The sequence below is a fragment of the Myotis davidii genome, unplaced genomic scaffold (genome assembly GCF_000327345.1).
Source record: "Myotis davidii unplaced genomic scaffold, ASM32734v1 scaffold187, whole genome shotgun sequence".
Lineage (NCBI taxonomy): Eukaryota > Metazoa > Chordata > Mammalia > Chiroptera > Vespertilionidae > Myotis > Myotis davidii.
The window spans coordinates 3,896,204-3,908,706 of NW_006383018.1; the positions used below are offsets into that span (position 1 = coordinate 3,896,204).

The following is a 12,503-nucleotide window of genomic DNA, read 5'->3' on the forward strand; positions in this document are numbered from 1 at the left end:
CTCACCACTGAGGTCAGAGCCATCTGAAAACTGTAGATGCGGGCAAGGCCAAAGTCAGCCAGTTTTATTTGTCCGCTGCTGGTCACCAGAATGTTCTGTGGTTTTAGATCACGGTGCACTACGCGGTGAGAATGAAGAAAGTCCAGACCCCGGAGAAGCTGAAACATCATATCCTAAAGAAGACCAAAGGAGAAAATCAATACACAGTCAAGACGGAAGTGCAACCTGCCAAGCCCTCGGCGCTCAGGGGAGTGCCTGGCACACAGAAAGCATTTGAGAAACATTTGCTGAGTGAATGAATCCATCTCCCTTCCTACCTCTCGACTCTCCCATTCTCAAGATCACTACAACAATGTTTACTCTGGAGCTGTACTTTATTAATGAAAGGACAATTTAAAAATAGTTTCAGACGGCATAGGAAATATTCTGGAAGAACATATACCAAACTGGTGTCAGTGGTTAATGCTGGGGAGAGGATCTGGGAGAGGTGGTGGAGGGAGGGGAATATTTTTTACTTTGTATACTTCTATATGGTTTGGTATTTGATCTCAATAGTTAGTCTAGTGAATAATAATAATATTCATAGTAATTATTATTTTATAGCACCACATATTAAGCTGACACTGTGTCAAGCACTGTTCTAAGTACCTTCTATTTAGTAGCTCACTCAATCCATACCATAACATTAAGGCAAATAATATCATCACCCCATTTTACAAGTCAAGAAAGTGGTACACAGCATATAATTAGCCCAAAGTCACACCACTAGCAAGAGACAGTTTTGATTCAGAAAGTCCAGATAACGTGAATTCAAATTCCCAATGCACTTCTTTATCATATCAATGATGGGAGGAGTAGTGGGTAAAACCAGATAAGCCATTTAACCTCGCTGAGCCTCAGTTTTCCCATCTGTAAAATGGCAAAGTACCAAAACCTATTTTGTAAGATCATTGTAGCAAGCATTCAATACATGGTAGCTGTTATTGCCATACTTACTCAGCATAAAGCAGGGGACATTCAGAAAATAAACCAATAATATCACATCTCTTTCTAATTTTAGAATTGATAAAATTAGATAGAACATTTAAAACTCAGAAACAGTGTCTCAAAGTAGGAATTCAAAATTTGACCGTGATATGATACTCGGAAATCTGGGGTTAATAAGATTGATCTACCTCTCCAAATATTGTGAGAATGGTGTATACAAGGGAGGGCAGACATTATCTTGTTCATATAAAGGTTAGAAAAATGATTAGGCAGCATCATGGGCTTCATGGCTGTGGGGTGATGTGGTGTGAGGACACACACTAATCAGCAGCTGGACCACTAAGCCCCTGGCGGAGAACAGTATATTTGGTTATTGGTTTAAGGTACTAGTTCTTCCTTTAGAGATGGGAGTTCTGTTTTCACATCCCAGCTTGTTTATAATTGAAGCCTTAGTTTTTCCATTTACATAATGGAGAAAATAGTGCTTCCTTTTCACACCATTATGAGATTTAAATGAAGTACTGTATGCAAAGGGGTTATGAAGTTTCTGGCACATGGTATCATTTAACTGTGATAATTGTTAAAATGTACTGTTTCCTGGGGGAGACAGAATCACAAGCAACCACAGGAAAATGTGGTCAGTGCCATCAGGTCAGGGCACAAAGGGCTCAGGGTGGGTATGCAATGACACCATGACTGGGATCTTCCTGAGATCCACCTAGATGGGTACAGTCGTCCCCGCTTCCCCACAGTTTCACTCTCCACTGTTTCAATGACCCACAGTTAACTATGGTCCTAAAAAACTAAGTGGGAAATTCCAGAAATAAACAATTCATACATTTTAAATGCTCTTCTGAGTAGTGGGATGAAAGTTGTGCTGCCCCACTCTGTCCCACCTGGAACATGGGTCATCCCTTTGTCCAGTGTGTCCACATTGAATACACTACCTGGCTGTTAGTCACTTGGTAGCCCTCTCAGTCATTAGACTGGTTAACAGATACAGAGAGAGAGAGAGAGAGAGAGAGAGAGAGAGAGAGATGGGTTGGGGGGGAGAGGAAGGGGAAGAGGGAGAGAGTGAGCACATTCTCATAACTTTTACTACAGCATATAATGTTATAACTGTTCTACTTTATTAGTTATTGTTAATCTTTTACAGTGCCTAAGTGATAGGTTAAACTTTATCACAGGTATGTAAGTATAGGAAAAAACATAGTATACATAGGGTTTGGTACTATTGCGGTTTCAGGCATCCACTCTGGATGAGGGGGACCTACTATCTTTTGAATCTCCCGAGGTGAAAACTTTGGAGAAGACTGTACTGTCCACCTCTAGTCAGTCCTTCGAGACTTAAGAACCACTATAGGCCAAACAACAATGAATAAACATGAGTGTGAAAATGAAGCACAAAACGTTAAGGAAAGTAGTCTTCCGCTGTGGCAAATAAGTCTTTATTGAAAACATATGCACACACTTGTAAGCACTAAATTTTAAATAGCATGACTAACCTAAAGTAATGTTATGCTGGTTCATCATTTTTAGCTTCTTGTATATCGAGTACCAACAATTTAAAAAGGTACAAAGAATAAATCTGCTTGGCTCAGTTGTCACTGTCCAAACAATAAGCAGCAAATTAGCAGAACAAAGATTTAAAAATCTGAACTAATTAATTAATAAGGCTCATTTAACTTTATAAAAATCCTGGACTACAGAGTAAATAAATGTGCACTGCTTTTATTTGTGCATTTATTTATAGCACATAATATATAGTTTTTAAAATTATAAAATTGGTGTATGCTTAATGCAATAAATTATAAAATTTTAAAAAATTCCATAGGAAGGACAAAAGTCACTCAAAATCCTACCCCTTAGAGAACAGAGAAATCTTCACTCAAATAATTTTTGTGTCTTTCTTGTCTGTGTTTCAAAAATCAGATGTAGGTATAAAAAGAATATATGGCTATATTATTATAATTTACGTAAGTACTATAATCATAATATAATTTATATAAATATTATACGTTTGTGCCATAGTATATTAAATGTTTATAAATAAAAATGGTTATTATTCTATACATGTTATTTTGTGGTTCTTTTAAAAAATGTAATAATTCATTGTAAATATTTTGCCACTACAACAAAACTTCTACAAAAAAGTTTTTATACAACATGATTTTTAATGGCTGCATGGTTTTCCACCTTGCAGTATACCATAATCATTATTTGTTTTTAGTTGTGTTATTTTGGAACTTGTACTAAGAGTCTACTTTTCCTTTGTTTAAAGGGGAACATAGATGAAAATGACTTAATATTGCATCTAAGCACAGGTTAAGCGGTGTGAATCCACATACTTGCACTAGAAATTGATTCCATGTAAGTGATGCCTATAAATATAGGAAAAGTTAGTTCTACACAAGAATTACCATTCTTCAGATTTTGGGTTTTTTTTGGTTAGCAAACAGGGTTTTCTTTTAAACCTAGAATATCTAGCCACAAGAAGAGTTTTGAACTAGTGAGCTTTGAATTAACAATTAAAAAAAAAATCTTGCCAACAATCTCATTCCCTTCAGTAATTTAATTGTGAGGTAAGTTGATGAACATAATGGACCTGTAGTAAGTATGATTTGGGGACCCCCCCCTCAGCTTTAACCATCAGTCATTGGAACACCTAATCTCAAAAGAAACACACACTCAATTATCTCAGGAACTCTGGTCACAGACATGGTCCCAGTTTTTGAGGATGCTATGAACAAATAAGTCGTAACACTAAACAAGGTATGAAAAAACACCTTTCCTTCAGAATCACAAGTAGTGCTCTGATCAAAGCATTTCATAGGATTCTCTACTTACATTTATTATCTGTTCTATCTCAACTTACAGTAGCATGAGACACACTTTTAAATGAGCTCCTCAAGATGTTAATCTAAATTAATCTGTTATATACAAGGCTCAAATATTTCACAGTAAGCTTAGTGACACAATGTGGAGATACTGCCAATGAAGGCTCTTTAAGTTAAACGTAGGTTAAGCCTTTTTATGTTACAGCGCACAGTCCTGGGAGAAAAGGTTTGCATGCCTAGCCTTCCTAATGATAAACAGTCACCTGGGGCCTCCTCACTCTGTATCTTTCTGAAATGCATGACGGGAAAGCATGTTTCAACAGGACTGCATCATGGAATGAAGTCTGACTTCCAGTGACTTTAGGTGGTGTTTTTGTCCTTGGCAAACTCCCCTAAACGACTCTGGACTTCAGTCTGAAATCTTTAAAGCCTTGTAATTTTTTTTAAGTGTTCTAGAACTTTAACCCTCTTATTTCTTTAAAATCAAAACAAACAAACTAAAAACTTTTCTAAAAGGAAAAAGTTTTACTGCTAGGTCTTTTTCCAACTACAAAATAGTACAAATAGGTCCAAAATATACTAAAAACACTCAATTTATCTCACACAGTAAATCACAGAAATGACAGCTCTCAATTGATAATTTTTGGATATATCTACTTAATCGAAGTGCCATATTCACATCCTTACAATTTTAGCCACAAAAATATACATGCGTAGTTTATCTATTAAACAATTTAAAATAAGACATATACAACTTTTAGACAAAGATAATCATTTTTCCCCTCCTTATAATATGTAAACCACAGTCTTTTCAAATTTGTCTCCATGTTTCAACAGAATTCTCTTTACAATGATTTACTGTTTCCTATGAAGGGTATCAGAGGAGGCTACAGTTTAAAACAGATCACACATAACAAAGGTTTTTTATACTGAACCGAGAACATGTTGACTTCTGGTAAGGGTTATCATTACAGGAAGAGAAGTGAAAGATCACAGGAGCCTATACATAACAGTGATGATAAAGTCATAGGGAAAGTAGAGGACTGCTGACCATAATGAGGGCTAGTCCCAGGATCTTTTCATTTCTTATAATTTTGCTGATAACTAATTATATACATATAAATTTTTAGTTGCAAAATCAAATACACATAAAATTTACCATTTTAAACCACTTTAAGTGCACAGTTTAGTACTAAATATATTCACACTGTTGTGCAACCAATCTTTAGAACTTTTCCATCTATCAGAACTGAAATTCTATACCCATTAAATATCTCCGCATTTCCCTCTCCCTGCCCAGACTCTGGCAACCGCCCTTCTGCTTTCAGTCCTTATGAATCTGACTACTCTAGATACCTCATATACCAGTAAGTGCAATCATCCTGTATTTTTGTGACTGGTTTATTACACTTAGCATAACGTCTTCAAGGTTCATCCCAGTGTAGCATACATCAGCTTCCTTTCCAAGGCTGAGTAATACTCACTTGTATGAATATACCACATTTTTCTTATCCATTCATATGTTGATGAATTGGGTTGCTTCTGCCTTTTGGCTATTCTAAATAATGCTACTATGAACATGGGCGTACAAGTATGTCTTTGAGACCCTACTTTCAATTCTTTTGGCTATATGTAGCTACAAGTGGAACTGGTAGATCTAATCTCAGGATCTTTTAAGAATCCCAGTTCTCCCATTAAATGTGGAACAGTATTACTACATAAGCCATGAAGTAGAGAATAACAAAGCCATGGTTAGGTCCTGGACAGCCAGTGAGGCAGACTCTTAGGCTCACTCCCTACACTTGTGCACTCAGGGAGATGCTGCTGTAAGTCGCAGCAGCACGGTGACTGCATCATGCACACCTTTTACTCTGGGCCAGAACTTGGCAGGGGCTCTTTAGGCTTACACTGGTTAATTCACCAATGACAACAACAGGTTGCAGAAAATGCTGAATAGCAGTATCCCTCCTTCTTTCTCATTTCAGTCCTCAGGAGCACCCAAAGAATGCCTTCTCCAAAATCACGAAGGGCAAAACAAACCCCGACAAGGCCAAAGGAGGGTTAAAACAAGTTCTTTAAAACCTCAGATCACTTGGGAAGTTGTAATTTTTGGTGAATTCAAAGCAAGCAATAAATGGAAGAACCGGGAGACAAGCTACAAGAGATACTTGCGAGCTCTTTCCAAAAAAGAGCGGTCAAGCTGTGCCCTATAACCAGTGACTTCAGCACAGTGTGTGTGTGGGTGCACTGGGAGGAATGGCAGAGGCAGGGGAAGCAGGTAACTGAGCAAGGTGAAACATCGCCTTGGGACTCTTCAGCAGAAACAAATGCAAGGCCTCTAATTCCAAGTGCTGGCTTTCTATTTTTACCGCTCCTAGGCAACTAGATAAAAGCATAATAAAAGTGGCTTTGTATATAGATTTTATTAATAAAATATGTATCCTGAAGAGAGAATGAAAATAATTCACTCCTGAAAGTAATGATAATGCTGAGTAAGTAAAGAACCTATCTCAACTAACTAGAAAAAAGAACAACAGATTTTTATCCAATCCTGGAAACGGTGTTGGTGTTTGAGGAACAATGTCATGACTAAATGGACAGTCTGGAAGAAGAAAGCATTACCTCATCATGATGGCTATTACTAACCCACAGTGGAAAGTGATCAGGAACTGAAACTACAAATATGCAATGCTAACTATAACTTCTTGGGAGAAGGCTATAACAACCAGCGTTGTATAATTAAGAATATACAAAGTATAAGGTGCCTAGGTTGTTGGCTAACGACTCAAATAGTTTTTGTTCTATAAACATCTATCTATATAATAGAAGAATATGCATATTAGCTGGGATGCCATAATGTCATGACCAAACAGCAGGGACCTGAGGCTGCATGGCGCCTGGCCAGGGCGAGGGACCTCAGGCCACACCCCCCACTCTGTGGGGCTTTACAGGGTACCTAAAGCCGCGCCCCCTGCCCCAGCACCGGGCTCAGGGACCTGAGTTTGCATCCCCCGCCCAGTGAGGCTTGACAGGGGTGGGGCCAGCCAGATCTGGGTCTTGCCCAATGGGGTTGGGGCCTGCAGGTCTGGGTCTCCTGCGTTTTCAAAGCACGTGCAGGTGGTGGGCTGAGACTTGACTCTGGGTCCTGCGGCGTGACCCAGACTCTGACAGGAGGGAGATTTTCATACACATTTTACTAATTTTCTTTCATCTCTGACACTTCTATTATAGAGAAAGGGCAAATAGCAATATTAAAATATTTCCTCTAATTAATTCCCTTTTAATGTGCATGAATTTCGTGCATCAGGCCACTAGTTGTTTTATAATCCTTTAAAAATCATTGAACAATATACTGTGGATATTTCTCCATTTCAACACATATTCTTTATAATATAAAATTTTAAAAATATCAGGACAGCATGGATGAACCTGGAGAGTATGATATCAAATGAAAGAAGCCAGTCGGAGAAAGACAAATATCACATGACCCCACTTAGAAGTGAAATCTAATGAATATAATAACTGACGAACAGAAGAGGTCCAGAGGCATGGAACAGATTGACAACCCTCAGAGTGGGTGGGGGAGACGGGCAGAGATTAACCAAAGACCTAATATACATACATGCATAACCAATGAACACAGACAATAGTGTGAAGTCCTCGGGTGCGGCAGGGGCTAGGAGGTGGGTAAAGGAGGGGAACTGGGGGACATTTGTAGTACTGCCAACAGTAAAAAACAATGAACAAAAACAAAACATTATGCTTTATAATGGCTATATTTGGTAGAAATATCTTCTCATCTTTCCCCGTTCTCCCTCTCAATTCCCTCTTTTGAGAATGTTCCCCTCACGACATACTTCCCTTCTCTCCAAATGAGGTAATGTATTAGAGAAGTTGGTTTTCCATAGCATGGAACATATTATCATTTTCCTACTATAGCAGACATTATTGGTTGTCAGCTGTGAAGGACTGGTCCAAGGAAATCACATTCCCATTTGCTAGGAATTAATGCAGGGATGGACATGAGACCCAGTCCTGGCCAATGAGATGTATGGGCAGGATGTACGTCTGCTATAGAGTTCTGGTAAGTAATTTTTTTCTTTTATAAGAGGATCATAGTATAAAACTCTCTGGTGAACTTCCTCCTCTCCTCCGCAAATCTTATACTAAATGCTACTGCTTGAGGGCATGAACTTGCAGTAGAACCATGTTGAAATAGAAAGGAAGGAAGATAGCTGTGCACATAGAAAATGCCAGAGAGTAATGAGAAAAAGAGTCTGGATCTTTGATGACATAGCTAATCAACTTTGGGGCTGCCCACCTCTGGCCTTGGTGTTACATCAACGATAATGCCCTTCCTTAAAGCCATTTTGTTTTTCACTGAGTGTTCTGTAACTTGCAGTTGAAATTTATTTTAACAAATCTAACTTAACTAAAATTATATACTTTTACAATACTGTCTTTCCTTTCTACGCATGCTGTGGTTCTCTATTCAAGTCTTCTGCCTCCTGCAGTAAAGTTTTGTCATTTTCCCCCACACACACTTCCTATACTTGTGAAGCCCCCACTATAGTGGGTCTGGTCCTCACCTTTCCTTACATATTTTCCTTACTGTTTCCCACTGATCTTGTCCCTCAAATCCATCCTTAACACTCCAGCTAGTATGACCTTTTTAACATGCAAACTTGATCCTACCAGATCATTCTCATGCCTGATCACCCTCAGACAAAGCCCACCTAACTCTGGCCTCGCCTCCTGGAACTCCTGTGGACTAGTGCCATCTTTACTCACTCACTGCTCTATGGCCTGGCCCCGTCTTCTGAGAGTAGGGTCCGCTCTCATCCCTCCTACTCCAGATACACTAGAATCTTAGCACACTGTATCAACAGGTGTCAATAAACGTCCAATGGCCTTTCATAATGAAGCAAGTACCAACCTAATTGGAAAATGACCATGAAATCTATAAAAGCCGCGAGCTTAAAAAAAAATCACTGACTCCTCCCAGGAAGGAAAACTTCAGCAGGTGATAAAATGACAGGGGAATCAGAAAAAGCAGATTTGGATTAGGGAATAAGGACCCCAAGAGGTATGGCATATAAGTCAGTATTCCTACCTATTAGCCATTAAAACATCTTCAGATGTGTATTAAAACTTTTGGTTCATTATTTTAGAAGTATAATATTCTAGGCCTAAAATGAACATGGCAGTATGGAATAAAAACGGTGAAGGAGGTTTCCTTTCTACTTTTCCACTCCTATTCAGAATTCTTTTAGCAACTTGCCCATCAAAAGACATGGGTTTTAGCACTTTCTCAGCTGGGGTTATGACTCTAAGCAAATCACTTAGCCTCTCTCATCCCTGAGAGAAGCATTCTGTGGATCAAACCACTTTGCCTGAGTCATTTCTTGGATACAAAATTGGACCACTCTTCTAATAGTTTAATTTCATATTGTCACATTGGTATTTCTCAAAGTGTGGTCTCTAAAACCAGTGCTATTTCCATTTCCATTTCATTCCAGTGACTAAGTTCCATTTCACCTTAACCACTAGCTAACTGACTAACCAAGTCCCAAGTTTTCTGAACCTCGGTTTTTTCATTTATAAAAATTAGGATAAATCCTGCCCTGCCTCCATCGTAAGACTACACAGAGAAATCTGATGGTTCTATATTATATATTTAATCTGGGTGTTTTTTGAAATTGTCCAGTGCTGTTAAGCTAGACTGTGAATTCCCTGAGGAACAGGAATGGGGTGCATTTGTATATTCTCCAAAGAATCCAATAAGGCACCTTACACAGACATATCTGTTGATTTTACTTGATTTGACGAATCACTCAACAGTTTGCAGAAAGGCATGAAGATGACGTATAATGACTTCTGCTCCTGGCTCTGTGCACAGGAGTTATATGAACAGCCTCACTAATTAAACTGATTCCTGAGTTGTTAGTGAAAAAGGCCATAATCCTTCATTGTAGTTTATTGGTTATTCACTAAGAATATATCAAATGCTTGCCAAGTGGAGGCACAAAACAAGTACAAAAGAAATTCCTCTTACCCATGTATATAACCTAAGTGAGAGATCTGCTTTGGAGATGTAAATTTCCGTTTTTGAGAGCAGTGCGCTTTAAAAGAAAGAGCACTGAATTTAAAGCTAAAAGCATGTATTTGAATTTCTGCTTACTAGTTATATAATCTAAGGCAGGTTACTTATAACCTTCTTGGGCCTTTCTTTTCATAGGTATAAAAAAGGAAACAACCTCAAAAAGGAGATATTTAATAATTAGTATATATTTTAATAATATATATTAAGTAGAACATTAAATATTTAAATACTTTTAAAAATATATCTTTATTATTGAAAGTATTTACAGATGGCCCCTGTTTTTCCCCCCTATTAACCCTCTCCACCCTGCACTCGCCTCTCCCAAGCCTTCACCACACTATTGTCTGTGTCCATGGGCTGTGCATATTTATTTATATAAAAGGCAAATATGCTAAGTGTCCCTCCTACTGTCCAACCAGCAGACCGGTCGCTATGACACGCACTAACCACCAGGGGGCAGATACTCAACGCAGAAGCTGCCAAGCTGCAGTGACTTGGCAGCAGCAGTTCTCAGGTGACACACCCCGAGACCAGAGAGGAGGGAGCCTGATTCCTCGTGGGGCCACGCGATTCCACCTTCAGCCGTGGGTTATGTCGTTTGCTGGGGCACTCTCTGCCCTGAATCTGGTTCACTGCACACTTGCATTTGCATACCACACCCTGTATAACAGCAACTTTGCAGAGTGCCCTCTCACACGCTGGGACCCCTTGGGGGATATCAGAGAGGCGGTTTCAGCCCGATCCCCATAGGACAGACCGGGGGACCCCACCTGCTGGAGGGACCCCACTCACTCTGCAGAAGCCCAGTAGGGACTGAGGGAGGTTGGCTCCAAGGCATGTCCAGCCCTTCTCGACCAGTCCCACCCCGCTGGCCACCTTCTACTTAATTTCCTTTCAATGTGCACGAATCCGTGCACTGGGTCACTAGTATGCATATAAGTACCCCAGTTAATCTCATCACCCTTAACCTCCACCACCACCTTCCCTCTGAAATCTGTCAGTCTGTTCCATGCTTCTAAGTACTTTTATAGTGTAAAGTACGTGCTCATAACGAAGTGCTGCCATTCATACAAAAGAAATATGAAGCCCCTACTATGTGTAAGGCATTGTACTCGGCGATATTATACACGAGCACTGAAGACAGGAACCCGGGGAGCTCCTATTTTCCTGGGGAGAGAGACATAAATATGTACCTACACCCTTCAGGTCAGTATGTGGCAAGGACCACAAATAACACAGCACTGAGTAAGCATGGAGGAGGAAGCCAGTTTGGAGGGGGGCTACTATCAGATTTGGTTGGGGAAGGATCTGCCTGGACAACTATACGAGCAGGGGCTTAGAGGAGAGCAAGTGATTAGGTATTGGAGACCAGAAACAGCCTTTGGAGGGCGCACTACTAACTGGGACCACACTGCAAAGGGCTTTCTTGCTGGGCTGGTGTAGGCAGTTTATACTGTCTTACCTTGTAGTCAATGGGAAACCAGTGAAAATGCCATGCTATTATGGGTATATAGGATGGATGGGAGGTGCTATCAGGAGGCATTTATTCTACTCTGGACATAAGACAGGAAGGGTCTGAACTAGAAATGTTAGAAAGGGAAAGCAAGGGGAAAGACAATTCAAGAGACAAATGTAGAATGTTAATGTTTATTTTCACAGGTCAACTTTAATTGGACATTTTTTCAGGGCTCTACTACCTCTCTAGGTTACACACTGGGTAACTTTGGGCCTGTTATATAACATCCCCTCCCCTAGCGTCTAGCCTTAGTTTCCTCGTCTGTAAAATGGGTCAGACAACATTCTCTTGCAGACTGCTAATAAGGACTAAAAACCATGTGTGAACTTCCTAGTTTGCGTAACTGGTTTGGAACTGGTGCCATTAAATAAGAGGACCCACCCATTATCAATGGCATCTGGCCACACTCCAGTAAGTTCAGATCTACCTAGTTTTCTCCAGTTAGTACGTGGACAGCCTCCCATCTTCCCAATCATTATTAAAATAAAAAAATGCAATTGTGTGCCTATTAAAGGATATAATCTGTAAATATTTATTACTTTGATTAAATCAAGTATGAAGTCACCTGTTCTTAATTTTGAAAGTCTACAGATTGCTAGGTATAGAAGGTCCTTAGAAATCATATGGCATGGCTGATGTGGTTCTGTAGTTGAGCATGGACATACGAACCAGGAAGTCACGGTTCGATTCCCGATTGGGGCACATGCCCGGGTTATGGGCTCGATCCCCATTGTGGGGCATGCAGGAGGCAGCTGATCGATGAGTCTCTCTCATCATTGATGTTTTTATCTCTCTCTCTCCCTCTCCCTTCCTCTCTGAAATCAATACAAACATATTCTTTAAAAAAAAAAGAAATAATCTGTTACTATTCGCTGAATGTATTGTCTCTTTCTGTAAATAACTAAACTTTCTAGGGTGGCTTTAAGTTACTTTCTACTCATTCATGAACTGATTTCTCTGTGGGGCTTCCAACTGTTGGGGTTCCCTCACACTGTCCCATGGGTGCTTTCATGGGATAATAACCATGCACTACAAAAATGTAATATACATTTTTACTTAA

The 12,503-nt window shown here is 39.6% G+C and overlaps 1 protein-coding gene across 1 annotated transcript in view; it reads right to left on the reverse strand.

The window, feature by feature from the left end:
* Positions 1-12,503, reverse strand: part of CDK6 (cyclin-dependent kinase 6) — a 205,728-nt gene that overhangs the window by 100,705 nt on the left and 92,520 nt on the right. The window contains exon 3 of the mRNA XM_006779264.2: positions 6-173. Within this exon, the coding sequence (XP_006779327.2) occupies positions 6-173 (168 nt within the window). The remainder of the gene's footprint in view (positions 1-5; positions 174-12,503) is intronic.